General features: G+C 44.3%; 2 protein-coding genes across 4 annotated transcripts in view; one reads left to right on the top strand and one right to left on the bottom strand.

Annotated features, from left to right (window-relative positions):
• zftraf1 (zinc finger TRAF-type containing 1) overlaps nucleotides 1-1,076 on the top strand; it is an 8,207-nt gene extending 7,131 nt beyond the window's left edge. For all 3 annotated transcript variants that reach the window (XM_054605867.1, XM_054605865.1, XM_054605866.1), the window contains one exon: nucleotides 1-1,076. This exon is cut by the window's left edge and continues 1,777 nt beyond it. The gene's annotated coding sequence lies outside the window, so the exon portion shown is untranslated.
• Nucleotides 1,077-1,635: 559 nt separating this feature from the next.
• Nucleotides 1,636-13,777, bottom strand: arpp21 (cAMP-regulated phosphoprotein, 21). Its single transcript, XM_054605864.1, has 20 exons — nucleotides 13,679-13,777; nucleotides 9,581-9,743; nucleotides 9,266-9,437; nucleotides 9,114-9,152; nucleotides 8,946-9,011; nucleotides 8,502-8,613; nucleotides 8,180-8,318; nucleotides 7,528-7,665; nucleotides 7,329-7,428; nucleotides 7,123-7,218; nucleotides 6,995-7,032; nucleotides 6,829-6,885; nucleotides 6,327-6,517; nucleotides 5,273-5,413; nucleotides 5,069-5,187; nucleotides 4,794-4,868; nucleotides 4,526-4,681; nucleotides 4,115-4,211; nucleotides 3,203-3,303; nucleotides 1,636-3,059 (listed from the first exon to the last, which is right to left on the bottom strand). The coding sequence occupies exons 3-20, from the start codon at nucleotides 9,431-9,433 to the stop codon at nucleotides 2,898-2,900; spliced, it is 1,995 nt and encodes a 664-aa protein (XP_054461839.1). The 5' UTR covers nucleotides 9,434-9,437; nucleotides 9,581-9,743; nucleotides 13,679-13,777; the 3' UTR covers nucleotides 1,636-2,897.
• Between the last annotated feature and the right edge of the window lie 982 nt (nucleotides 13,778-14,759).

Raw genomic sequence — 14,759 nt, forward strand, 5'->3', positions numbered from 1 at the left:
GTTTTAACAAAGACATTTTAACTTCAAAGTAGTCATTAAAGCTAGATTTATAAATTAACCATTGTTGACTTATTGCCTCTATATCAGTATCAGCGTATATGTCGGCCGATAAGTAACAATATATTTCAGTACACAGATGCAAAACTTTGTTTGAGATCATTTAGAAACTGTCACAAATGCAGTTTGCCACCAGAGAGCACCGAAACGTTTTACATTTCAACTGAAAAAAAATGTCCCGCTGATTAAGTATCTTGGTACAATCCTTAAAAAATAAATAATAATAAGAATGATTTTTTATGATATATGTTAAAATAATAAACCTGTTTATCAGTATCGGCCCAAATATTCAGTGTTTGTTTGCCTGCTCCAGGCTACAGTAGTAATATCAATGAATATGTGATTTCCCACAATCATGGGAGAAAGTCTGCAGACTTTTTAAAAATATGAATTTGATCAAAATGCTCAAAGTATCAGTAAAAAAATTCTAGCTTTAAACCAGTGTTTCTAATTAGTTTTTGGGGTAGTTTTCTTTAAATTACCACAAACTAACTGGCCAGGCTGTATCCCAGTCTAAGAGCACTGGTTGGATTTATGTGCAAAATATAATAAAGATGCCATCAGTGGTGTGTGCTCTGCACTTGATGAATAGACCTGGAGGCAACAAGGGCCCATGAGGACGAGTCAACAACCCAAAGTGAGAGTCTAGGGGCCATCTGGACTTCTTCGTCTGCGCCGAGCTCAACGGCCCTCTGGAGAAGACTTCTCTGGATATCAGACTTTGGGTGGTGACGGATGGCGTGTGTGTGTTAGTGTGTGTGTGTGTGTGTGTGTGGGGGGTGGGTTCATTTTTTTTTTTTTTTTTTACCTCACCACGGTGACATATTAGTGTTAGACTTACTTGAACGAGAACGAGAAGATGTTACTTAAGTAGATCCTACTGTAAAGCAGATAGATCTCTCTCCTCCTGACCTCTACTTCCTGTATTTCTGTGTTTTAATGCTTCGTCTCTATGCCAGTGGACTCACTCATCTCACTATGGCTGTACATGTGCCTTTTATTAAAGATCATGAAACCTGCTCTGCTGCTTCTTCTTCTTTGTGTGTGCGCGTGCGCGTGCGTGTGTGTGTGTATAGACAGGACAAAAATAGAGCTGGCTTTGTTTTCTGAAACAAACGGTCTGTATGAATATTGCATTCAATGCCGCAGTTATGAAATCTAAATTTAATTTTAAAGCCTCGTGCGGATGATGGATATGTTTCATTGAATTTGCTGGGAAGAATATGAATCACTCAGTGCAAAATGAATTACACAACATCTCAACAATAACACACATTGGCTTATCCGTTATTGCTTGCATGAAAGTGTGAGCTGGTGTTTCGCAGTGGTGTAAAAGGCTGTTTGCTCGAAGACTTAAAAGACTGAGCGTTTTATATAATGCAATGGTTCTGTTTGTAAAGATACATTTAATTGGACATGAATCTGTGTATCTGTAATTTGTTTTCAGAGTCACAAGGAAAAAAAGCACAGGTGTAAATAATAAAATGAACAATGGCTGAATGTCATTTAACTGCTTCCGTTTCGGGGTCTTGGTATTGTGCATGCTGGCTCTCTGTCACACTGTCACGGTTATCTGGGACGCCTAAATAGAGCAGAGACATCGTTAATGTTATCAGTAACACCTGTGCTTCTCCTGCTGCGACAACTTAAAATGTCTGCTGTGAAAAGGCCCTTGAAATTAACATGATTTAATACCACGGGTAGAAATAAGAGTTGAAATGATTGAGTCAATCAACATGAAATCAAATGGCATACATTTTAATAATCAGTTAATTGTTTAGGCCATTTTTATTGCAAAAATGCCCACATTGTTACCAGTTTCAGCTTCTCAAATATAAAAATTAGCGAGTGATTGCTAGCTAACGGTTAACCAGTTAATTGTGAAATATTCAGCAGATTAAGATGGAATTGAAAACAATTGTTAGATGCAGCCCTCCAGCTGTACCTACTGATGAGCAAATGCACAAGTGGTGAAATTTCCTGCACTGTGTTGTGAAGACGGTGTACTGAGAGTTTTTGAGCAGAGGGGGGTGCTAAAGTCTCATTGAGAATCCATCAGTGGTTTGATTAGATTGTTTGAGTGCATAAAAACTCCCACCGTGAGAGCATCTTAGTCTCCTAATAACATCAAGCTTCCCTAATACTAAATGGCCTTAATGATCAGCCACGTTAATGCAAAATATTTCATTTGCTTGTTAGTCGTTCAGACATTAAGGCATTTAATGACATTCATTTATGAACTCAGTGGTAGGTTAACAACCCATATCTCTGCTTTCCCACAGCGAAATAAAACATCATTTTGATTATCATGTGATAGTGTTGTGAACAGAAAGCAAGTCCTCATATAATGCACTTTATTTCCTGGTGTATGTATCTCGCCGCGCCGTGTGCATCATCGACATTATAGGAAACAAACAGCCAGGATGATATAGAAATGTGACATCGTCAATCCAGCCACAGTACTTTATTCTATTCACACAGTGCATTTCCTCGGAACACAATATATAATTTAATATCAATATAAAACTCCATTTGTGTATATAAATTATGCATTCAATACAGCAGCTCTGATAAATACTATTAAGCTTTGGTACAGTGGTACATTTCTGTATGTTTTGTGTGTGTGTGTGTGTGCGTGTTTGTGTGCACATGCTCGTCATGAGTGTGAACGGCGTACCCTGTGGGCATCATCAGGAGGAAGGCGGGTGTAGATGAGGGAGTGTGAAAAAAGGTGTTTTGTAATAAGAATGTGTGTGTGTGTGTGTGTGTGTGTGTGTGTATGTATGCCCGTGAGTTCACGCAGGAACTGAAATCTCATCACTCCACCCGTCGAGGCTTCATCAGTACTGTGCGCTCCAGGCCCGGGCACTGAGGTTGGTGCAGCTGGGAGGATGGCAGCTGCCGTGGTGGGAGGAGGGTGGGGGCACCACGCAGCAGTAACCCACCTCGCCACCCATCCCAGTCACAACTTTACTTTGGGGATAGGACAACGGAACACCTCCCTGCAGAAAAAAAAAAGAAGAAAGTAAAGTTGGAGTGAAGAATCTGCTACCGTAAGCACTTTGAGAACTGCTAAACGCTTCTTTTGGGGGCTGAGTTATTGGAGGCTGACGCAGAACGAGACCTTTGGGTGCTCTGTGTTTACCTGAACTATGCTACGCTGATGAGAGGCCATTGGTGGGTAGGTACCCAGAACAGCCTGAGCCTGGGGGTGGGAGGACTGCTGCATCCCCACAGCGTAACCTGCTACAAACACACAACCACACCGTTATACCAGAGATTATTAACAATATATTTCATCACTGCAATTTGTTTAATAAAAGTTTAATATAAGAAATAAGACACAGGAGAGTTCTTACTATTTTAGAACAAAGTAGAAGATTTGTGAGAAAAAAATGGATACAACATCAACAAACCATTAAAAAAAAAAAGATTCATTATTTTCTGGTTGTGTGATAATTTACTTTTCAGTTTTTATGAATCTTAAACATCCACATAAGAATCCTATGTAATCCATACAATAGTAGTGGCGGATTTGGTTTGGGAACATTTTAATGGATCAGTTCAGTATTTCCACTTGAATCTTTATTGGCAACAATAAATAATAACAGCAACAAAAAAACAATTTGGGCATCACAAATTATTCATGCAGTAAATGACGCTTTGAATGTAGTATAATTCAATTGATTTATTTTGTTAACGGCGACTGATGCCGGGAAGATGTCAACAGATTGTTTGTAGCTGGTTCAAATACATTCACTCATTAACACGCTTTAAATTTTAAAACATAACGGCTTTAAAACATGTCCGTCCCCCCCGTCCCGGTCTTTGTCATGACGTTGAATAGAAGCAGCAGGAAAAGAGACCGGTTCACTGTGAGACCCTCAGACTACATCTCTGACAGTGTAACGGCCCCCTCTCTACTGCCGCGGCCTGCATCCGTCCACCACACACACACACACACACACACACACACACACACACACACACACACACACACACACACACACACACACACACACACACACACACACACACACACACAGGTGGGAGGTACCTGTTGGTTGTGCTGCTTGGCTGTGCTGGCTGGGTGAGACAGGCCTGCATGGGTGCTGAGCTGAGGTAGGGTACTGGCTGTAGTAATACACAGGCAACTACAGGGAAATAATATGAAAAATACTAGCTTTAGTCTACTGTTATTTACCTTAAAATCTTTCTTTAAAAGGTCAAAATAAATCTGAAAGTTACTTTTTAAGTACTTTATAACCAGAATCTAAGCTACTCAATGTAGAATTAATACATATTGTTTTCTTAACACAATATTTAATGCATCTTACATGACCATAAAGTGTTCTCTGCATAGATTTAAGCGTGCGGTTATCTATTCTACCACCATCTTACATGACCATAAAATAATTGTTTCATGAACCTAATCAAATATAATAATGACGTGCGTGTGTATCCGTACCGGAGGTGAGGGCTGGCAGTAGCTGGGGGGGTTGGGAGGAGGAGGAGGTGGGGGAGGAGCTGCATAGATGTAACCCTGACTGGGAGGGTAGATGTGCGGGGCTTCACCGGTGGACTGACAGCTCACATGAGCAAACTGCGCGGAGAGATCTTCAATCTGTCGGTCAAGAGGAAAGGAGGTCAACATGTACACGGACGACCATAAACATACACGCATACTGTCAACGCACATATGTGCAGCCGTTGTCAGACTGTACAGCGATACATACTGTGGTGTATGGCTGTGAGGGAGTGACAGGCAACATCTGTGGAGCTGTGTAAGAGACAGACGAGTACTGAACCACCTGAGAGGGACACACATATGGGGACAGAGATAAAGACACAAACGTATGCATGTCAGTCTGATTATATCTTGCATGTCACTTCCTGCTGAGTGTGTGTGTGTGTGTGTGTGTGTGTGTGTGTGTGTGTGTGTGTGTGTGTGTGTGTGTGTGTGTGTGTGTGTGTGTGTGTGTGTGTGTGTGTGTGTGTGTGTGTGTGTTACCTGCTGCTGTTGGTGCTGAGGGGGAGATGCTTGCAGCTGGGTCTGGCTCCTGATTTGCTGCTGACAGTCCGGAGGGTTGTACACAGCAGGGGTCCCATCAGGGTTCAGGAAAGGCTGCCCTATGAGGTCAAAAGGTTGAGTGTGATAAACGTGTATGTGTTGTGTATGTAATCCTCGTGGCAGGTGTGTGTGTGTGTTATGTACCAGTATGTGGGTTCACTAGTATGCTTCCAGGCGGGATCCCGTTCTCCATGATGTAGGTAGAGTTAGGAGGCGGCTCATCTATGATGGGAGGAGAGGAGGGGAGGGGACAAGTGGGCGGCAGTCTGAAAAGAGAGATGGAGCCTAAAAGAGAAAGAGAAAAGTACAAAAGAAGTGAAAATGTGAAAGTGAAGAGGAAGAGTATGGGAAAATGTTTATTATCACGGCACAAAACAAATTCACCTTTCAACATCTTAATCTGAAAATAAACTAAACACTCCAACCCTGCATGTGCTAAAAACTGACTGAAGAGGACAGTAAATAAATCATAGGAACATTACTGCCACCGATTTAGGACATTTACATCTCCCGCTGCAAAAGAAAGACCCTCATTATGATGGAGCAAACCAGCCGCCCGGCACATGGTCTGCTCTCATTCCTTCCCTTAGGAAACGTCTACAGAGCATCAGAGATCGGACCAGCCGCCTCAAAGACTACTGAAAAGCAAGCACTTTAAAATATTGCTATAAGCATTTATTTATCATTGTAGAATTTCTTATTATTTTTGTTGTCTCTTATTAATTGTTATCATATAGTTTTAAAGGGATGCGAGAACCAAGGCAGATGCATTTGAATATACAACTTTACTTTTTAATGTGTACGACATAAACTTCAAACATACTGTTTACAGCCCCTCAGCAATTATGTATTTTTTCTTCCTGAATATGCAAAGACTGGAGGTGTTGTGTGAAAATTTACAGCTATGGTGTGAAGGTTCGTGGATTGAGATTTTCACACCAGAAGAACTTCCACTGCTTTTTGTTAATTAGATGATGCTGAATAAAGAACAGGCTTCATTTATAAACAGCGTTTTTCCCAAGTGTGATGTGCTGATGAAATCTGCTAATAAGTTTGCTTGAACACAGGTAGAGAGGAGTGAAGTGTCTCTCCGTGGATCGACTGAATATACACCTTTAAGGTGCAACAGAGAAGTGTTAAAAGGTTTCTAAATGTTATTCTGACTCAAGTTTAAAGGAAAAAAAAAAAAAAGACGCACCTGAACCACGTGCGTCCCAGCTGTGGGTGGCAGCTTGGCGGGGTTTCAGGGCAGAACTCGTCCACTGGTAGGAGGAATCAGAGTCCGTGCTGCTCCAAGGTCGGGGGTCGTTGCTATAGTGACAATCTGTCTCAGTGCTACTTTGCCTGCTGCTGCCTGTCCAGCTGGAGCCTGAGCTGTCACGGCTCCCCCTGTGAAGAACATCCAGAATTATCCTACAACCTAATTACTGCATACCGTTTATGTGAATGGGGGACAAAAGTGGCTTCCCCACCCGCTGATATGCCACTCATCATGAAGGCCATGAAGGCATTCACTGACATAAATTATCTAAAAAAAACTTCCCTTCAGTGATCATCACCAAGACTTTTAAACCCTGACACAAAAAGAAAATCTAGGTCTTCATTTTGTTTTCACTGCAGATTCTGAGAAGCTCTGTTGCTGCCAGGCTGACCAGATTAAGATGATAAATGACTACGCATCTGTGCAGACGGAGCCTCACCTGAAGAGCTGCCTTCTCCTCTGGGTCTCGGCATATGGATTGTACTCCTCCACAGCCCTGCACACAGAACACACACACACACACACACAGACATATATTAATGTCCTCATCTAAATATAAAAAGCTGAAATGGCACTTGGAGAGAATGTACTGCAGGCAAGGTTACCTGGTTTCTGCATGGGCACTCTCCTGGGTGCAGACCGGCTGTGAAAGTACAGCGGAGAAATTAGTGAGTCTCCTATACATCTCTATGTCATATCTGCCTGTCTGTCTTTCTCTCTCTCCCTGTCTCACCTCTTGGTTGAAGATTCTGTCTCGTGCTCGTTGGTACTCCTCCTCTCTCTCCTCCATTGACTTGCTTTGCTTCTCCCGTAAAGGGTGAAGTCGGGTCTGTAGGGAGAGAAGCGAGAACAGGGTCAAAACGCTGATAGGATACGATCAATGTCAATTATAGAGGAAATTCCACAGAGACAGGCAGCTATAGAGGAGGACGGACAGACCTGGTCATCTGAGCTGTTGTCTCTCTTCAGAATAATTTTCCACCGGTGGATCTCTTCCGTCTTGTCCTTATGCACCTCGTCCAGAAAACGCTGCTCCGGTCTTTAAAACAAACGAGCACAAACACACAGCCGCCGTTACTTCACAATAAATGCTTAAAACACAAGGATCTACATGCGTAGAGGCATTTTGCAGGCTTACATGCGGGTGCTGCTGGTCCTGTTGATGATGACAGACTTGCCTGTCTGGTCCACATTGTGCTCCATGCCAAAGTAGGCCGCTACCCGATGGACCAGCATACGATGGTAGGACGACATGTGAGGGAACTTCCTAAAGGGGCTGAGATGTGGGAAGACAGGCAGGATAATAAAAAATGTGAAATGTGAAATGGTGAAGAAAGCAAATAAAGAACGAGGGAGCGACCAATGAAAGTGGGAGGAGGAAGAGATGGAGAAGGACATAGATGGCACAGAAGGCAATAGAAGGAGGTAGATTGAGACTGGTTGCATTTTTTGGCTCAAGTCCAATCTAATTCCCAGGGGCTCAAGCACACCCACACTAACATAACTCGCTCAATATATTGATCAGTACACAAAATAAGCTGTATGGACAGAATTATAATATATGAGCTGGAAACATATTTTGAATTAGCATAAAACCATTTTCAGTCTTTAATAGGATTTAGCAGGCGTACAAGTTTCATTTCAGCCCGTTTAACCGGGTAGATAGCTCAATGAGGACCCAAGGTTATGTACCCTCCTTCGCACCCACACACACGCACACACACACACACACACACACACACACACACACGCACACGCACGCACGCACACACGCACACACACGCACACACCTATTGCTGGTGATGAAGTCGATCATGTCCTGCTCCAGTTTAAGCAGCATCATGCGGTCTCTTGGGTTGCTGTTGAGGGTGTCGATGATAAACTGGTGCAGGTCTATGCCGGTGGAGTCGGTGTACTCCGCGCTGGACTCTGAGAGTGACACAGGCAAGCAGGATGTATTAGGAGACAATAAAAAAAAACCACTGCAATATTAAACACCCAAGAGAACAACATCTAAATAGAAGCACTGAATCCCATTTTATTTTATTACATTTTATTTGCTCTCTCTCGTCTCTCTTTTATGAGATATCAAACACACACGCACACACACACCTTTGGACAGTGAATTTTTCTTTGGCTCTGTGCTGTTTTCCTGTTCGTGCTCCTTACAGGAAGTTATCTCGTCGTCATGGCAGCAAGATGCGTTGTTTGTGTCCGGAGATGTCTTAGAGGGAAGAATATAAAAATACATATTGTTTTCTTAACACAATATTTAATGCATCTTACATGACCATAAAGTGTTCTCTGCATAGATTTAAGCGTGCGGTTATCTATTCTACCACCATCTTACATGACCATAAAATAATTGTTTCATGAACCTAATCAAATATAATAATGACGTGCGTGTGTATCCGTACCGGAGGTGAGGGCTGGCAGTAGCTGGGGGGGTTGGGAGGAGGAGGAGGAGCTGCGTGTGTGTGTGTGTGTGTGTGTGTGTGTGTGTGTGTGTGTGTGTGTGTGTGTGTGTGTGTGTGTGTGTGTGTCTGTTGGTGTTACCTGGGTTTCTTCAAAAGGCGGGGAATCCTCGCAGATGGCCGTACTCCGCACTAACTTTCCTTTGGCCTGAAATGCAAACACAAGCAAGCAATTTTACAAATTCACAGAGTATAATGCAAGATGTCTCAGTAAGAATGAATAATGAGAGGCAGAATTATTTTAGCTTACCTTAACTTTTTTCTTTGGTTGCACCTGGTTACAGTTTTTCTGCGAGTGAGAACACAATTTGTCATAAAGTGTGCACGTGAGGATTAGATGTTGGGGAGGGGGAGTATATTGTGGTAAATCATTAACGGTGTACACTTTATTTTGTCGCTCACCTGCTGCTCCAGCTTTTTACAGTCATGGTAACACTCCTCGTCCTCCCTCTGATTGGGGGGATTGGGGGACAGACATGGCGGAGGGGAGGAGCAGCTGATGACATCACATGATGTCACATCACAGGGTTTCAGGAGGACATCGGTACTCTCTACAGCCACTTCAGTCATCCTTCTAAACAATGCAAAATATGAGCTCATGATGCTGTCTGTGTCGACACACATGACCTCTACATTTGTATATTAAACTGCGTTTTAAAGATACCTTCGCCTGCATTTGCATGAGTGTGTTTTTGTGTGTGTGTACGCTGTTCCTACCTATTTGGAGTTGTTTACTAGAGAGCCTCGCAGGTGAATGATGAGGTCATATATCCCATGTTCCCACAGGGCAGCCAGAAATGCAATTATCCTCTCCGCCCGTGCTCGCCTTCTCTACTGTTCCTCTCTCTGCCGGCTCTTTACTAGTCAATGGCAAAATAGCCTGAAGAGATCGAAAAAACACAGGAGAAAACACAGTGTGAGCGGTCATTGTACAACAAAAACACCACTACTCTGTTTCACACAAACACACACCCCCGTATCAAACAGTTGCCTGAGAATAAAAGCATAGCTGCTGGAAAGTACATCAAGTAGCTAAGCTTGTGTGTCTGTGTATGTGTGTGTTAACCTCTGTCTAGGCTTCCCAAATACTTTCCTGGCTTTACAGTTAATTGCTGCTTAAAAACGTATTACTGTAAGTGTGTGCCGGTAACATACAGTCCTGTTCTTGGATGTGGTATTTGCTTGTGTATTTACATGTAGGTGTAGCTCATGTGGACACATGTCTGGTGTGTGTCCATGAGTGTGTCCTCAAGCTTTTCTTAGAAACAGCAGCTGTGGAGAGCATCATCCGATCCGCCAGCACTGATATTCCCAGAATGCCAAGCTGAGTCTCTGATCCCAGTGGTGAGAATATTGCCGAGACCAAAGAGATAGAGACACACACACACACAAGAGGAAGTGGCATTCCACCATCGTTTCCAAAGGGCCAACTGCGTTCAGTGGGAATACATACCGCTGTAACTCAGAGCTCAAGGGGACACTTATTCCTGTAACACCTGGGACGGAATAACGAGCTCAGAGGATGCCGAGTCCCATAACATGGTTATTTAACACCCGACTGGAGATAATAGCGCTTTTAAAAAAAAGACTTCTGTCAGTCCATTTGCAACCAATGTGGTGTTTACATCCCAACTGCTTCAATGAATCACAATACATGACAGCAGTGATTCCACCTGGCAAAAATATTCTTAGTATGGTAGGGAGGCACCTGAAATCTGTTTAAAATTTCATAAAGGGAATATCATCAAATTGATATGTGATACTTTACAATTATTACAAAAACTGTATAGTTGTATTAAAATATACTGTAAGTGCGATAACGTAACAGCAACTTAAGTTTCAATGTTTGTATTGATATATTGATTGATGTTTTCCAGAGAAATTAATAATAATAATCAATCCTTTATTAGTCCCACAATGGGGAAATTATTTCTCTGCATTTAACCCATCCCGGAGGAGCAGTGGGCTGCAATGAAGCGCCCGGGGAGCAACTTGGGGTTAGGTGTCTCGCTCAAGGACACCTCGGCATGTTGCCGGTAGAGGGGTTTGAACCACCAACCTTGTGGTTACGGGACAAGCGCTCTACCTCATGTGCCACAGCCGCGTGATGTGACAACTCCTCGTTTATTTGGACGTTTACCAACTGATCGATTAATTGATCAACAGGAAAAAATATTTTTCAGTCAAAATTCAAATAAAAATGCCATTGTCTTATATAATAGAAAACCGAATATCTTTGCATTTGGAATGTTGTTCGGACAAAACAACCTTTTTTAAGATGTCGCCTTGGGCTGTGGGAAATGGTGATATGCTTTTTTCTTTGTGCCAGACCGTGCAGCCGGTCTGAATCTGTCTTAGCTTGGTGGGCTTCTGGATACTGCCAAGGAAGACGCCTTAACAGTCCATAGGACATAATAACTGACTCTCAAATGTTCTGTTGCAGAGTTCTTGCTGAGCTGTCCTTTAGCCAAACACACCATCTCCATGTGTGCTGCACTATAACTGACCCTGACCTTAGACCTCACAGAAGGGAGGGGCAAGGAAAACACAGCACATCTCCTTTAATCATAACACTCAAAGAACAATGGTGTATAAAATAAGATAAAGCACGCTGGTGTTGAACTGTACTAGAGCTGTGAATTGAGAGCAATACCTCAAAACAGGGATATGGCATAAGCAGGACAGAGAGGGAAAAGAATGATGTGGAGCAGATGCACTACAGAGAAAACAAGATGAATGGGAGGCAAGGGAGGCAGAGTATGAAGAGAAACGAGGAAACAGTCTGCAGGGACTTAAGAGGTGAAGAGGGGTGAACGAAGAAACGATGGAGAAAGGGGGGAAGTGAAGAATTAGTGATAGAGAGGCTTGCAGCACAGTCTGTCTCCGGGCTTTTCAGCCGACGGCCGTGAAGAGGGGATTTGAGTGGAGCAACCAGTTTTTGAGCTGAGCGCTGCAGAAGCGGCCGGCCGCCCGGGGAGAAGGTGTGACACGATCATTAGCGCGTGACGGATGGCGGCGGGAGGCAGGGAGCGCCAGTACCCGCTACATCATCATCCATCTGCTGCTCTACCCGAAGCCTCCAGCCTCAGAGCCACCTACTCACCAGGACACCTTTCTTCTCCAGCCAAAAGCTGCCTGGCTCATCTACACTGACACACAGGCAGGCCGGTGGGAAAATATCCAAAAGCTACTTTAGATGGCCATTGTCAGCTCAACCAAGTTACATTTAGTGCTTAAGCCCATTTTATCATGTTTGTAATTAACACCACGGAAAAAATCTATCTTGGAATACAAGGACTATAATTATCAGTAGCACTTGCACCATTTAACTGTGAAGTCTACCATTGTACCCTGTATGCTTTATTATCCTGCCATCAGTAGGAGACATTTAAATGTAAATTATTTCATCTCAAAGGACATTCTGCTCTGCTCTCTTTTTTTTTGTTTCCACCCTTCCATTTCTTGGAAACCATACAGAAAAAATAGAAATCTTCACAGACTATGGTCACGGAGCTGATTGTGTTTTGTCTCTAAGGTTGCAGCTGAATTTAAAAGGGAATTTCATGTTTTCCTCCCTCAGCTCGGAGCTCATTAGGAAAGGATTCAGCGAGGGAGTACGAACGAGAGAGCAGGTCTCTCCGGCTTAAAACAATAATTGAGAATTTAGAGGCAAACTCAAAGCATTCAGCGGTTTGTTTATCCATAATCTGTACAGGCTTTGCCCTGGAGTCTGTAATTTGGCTGCTTTCCTTTTCCCTCTTACAATATATAAGGTATTTTGAGTTTTCACTTACAATTTTAAATACAAATAAATGCACATTTATATATGTGTATGTATATTTTTTTGTGTGCATCTTTTGTACCTGCAATTTTTCACATTTGCAGCTGAATTATTTTCTCCAGGTTTAATGTCATCTCCTTGCTGCTGCTGTATATTTAAGTCAAATTAAACAAGCTGCAGAACAGAAAGTAGGCTACACATGGAAAGTAGGTTACATCGTCTTTTGAGTCATCAGCACCTGGACAGCCACCGCAGCTTTATTACCAAAGTGACTTGTGGGTGCGACAGCTGTGTGTCTCTCTGCAGCTGAACTCAAACCTCAAGGTGGAGAAAACAAAAACACAACACACACACATGCACACACATGTACACACATGCACACACATGTACACACAGCACAGTGTTGTGTTGGTGTTAAAGGGCCTCGTCCCTCTCCAGCTCGTCTCCCTGGCTGTGCAGGTCCACGGAGGAGAGGCTGACAGACTGACACGAACAGGTGTCGTCTTCATGCACACTCCCGTGACATCCTGTCGACCCATAAAACGGGACAACACGACAACCGAGCAACTGTCCGAAAAGTGGTGTGTGTGTATATATATGTGTGTATATATATATATGTGTGTGTGTGTGTGTCGCATTACCTTGAGGCTAAGCTGACACACCGGGCTATTTTTACACCCGGGGCAGGGAGTGGACCTCCTGCTCTGCCCGGGCTTCAGCGGGCTGTACCGGGCTGTACCGGGCTGTACCGGGCTATACCGGGCTGTACCGGGCTGTACCGGGCTGTCAGCGGGCATGTGGCGCGCTGAAGTTACAGCCACTACACAGAAGAAGGACTTCTAATGGCAACTTTAAAGCTCCCAGCGTACCCTCACACAGAAGCAAGTATAAATAAACATGTATTTGTATTTGTCTTATAGAGGCAGCTGGTCAGGAGAACGAGAAGGTGACGCGCTGATGCCCGATGACGTCACCGGTCGGAGTAACCGTTAGTCGCGGAGACGTGTTCGCGGCGGTAACGGCCGTTATCTTACCGTTAGGTGTCTTCCTCGCTCTGCGCGGGCTTCTGCCGGTGTAGCCTAGCGACCGACCGACCGACCGACCGACTGACTGACTGACTGACTGCTGAGCTCCCGGTGTCTGTGGACTGTGAGGTCCCGTTTGCTCCTCCTCCGCCTTTTGCCTGTCTCTGTCTGAGAGAGGGGGAGGGGGAGAGAGGGGAGGGGGAGGGGGAGGGGCCCACACACACACACACACACACACACACACACACACACACACACACACACACACACACACACATGCGAAGAATGCAGGAGAGCCAGCCCTCCACCGGCCCACTCATCTCTATCTCCGTCCCTGTCTCTCTCTCTCTGTCTCTCTCTCTCTCTCTCCCTGTCTCTCTCTCTCTGTCTCTCTCTCTCTCCCTCCCTCTCTCTCTCTGTCTCTCTCTCTCTCTGTCTGTCTCTCTCTCCTGTCTCTCTCTCTCTGTCTCTCTCTCTGTCTCTCTCTCTCTGTCTCTCCCTCTCTCTCCCTGTCTCTCTCTCTCTGTCTCTCTCTCTCTCCCTGTCTCTCTCTCTCTGTCTCTCTCTCTCTCTCCTCTCTCTCTCTCTCTCTCTCTCTCTCTCTGTCTCTCTCTCTCTCCCTGTCTCTCTCTCTCTCTCTCTCTCCCTGTCTCTCTCTCTCTGTCTCTCTCTCTCTCCCTGTCTCTCTCTCTCCCTGTCTCTCTCTCTCTCTCTCTCTCTCTCTCTCCCTCTCTCTCTCTGTCTCTCTCTCTCTCTCTCTCTCTCTCTCTCTCTCTCTCTCTCTCTCTCTCTCCCCTGTCTCTCTCTCTCTCTCTCTCTGTCTCTCTCTCTGTCTCTCTCTCTCTGTCTCTCTCTCTCCTCTCTCTCTCTCTCTCTCTGTCTCTCTCTCTCTCCTCTGTCTCTCTCTCTCTCCCTCTCCTCTCTCCTGTCTCTCTCTCCGTCCCTGTCTCTCTCTCTCTGTCTCTCTCTCTCTCCCCTGTCTCTCTCTCTGTCTCTCTCTCTCTCTCCTGTCTCTCTCTCTCTGTCTCTCTCTCTCCCTGTCTCTCTCTCTCTGTCTCTCTCTCTCCGTCCCTGTCTCTCTCTCTCCGTC

The sequence above is a fragment of the Anoplopoma fimbria genome, chromosome 10 (assembly GCF_027596085.1).
Source record: "Anoplopoma fimbria isolate UVic2021 breed Golden Eagle Sablefish chromosome 10, Afim_UVic_2022, whole genome shotgun sequence".
In the NCBI taxonomy this organism is placed as follows: Eukaryota; Metazoa; Chordata; class Actinopteri; order Perciformes; family Anoplopomatidae; genus Anoplopoma; species Anoplopoma fimbria.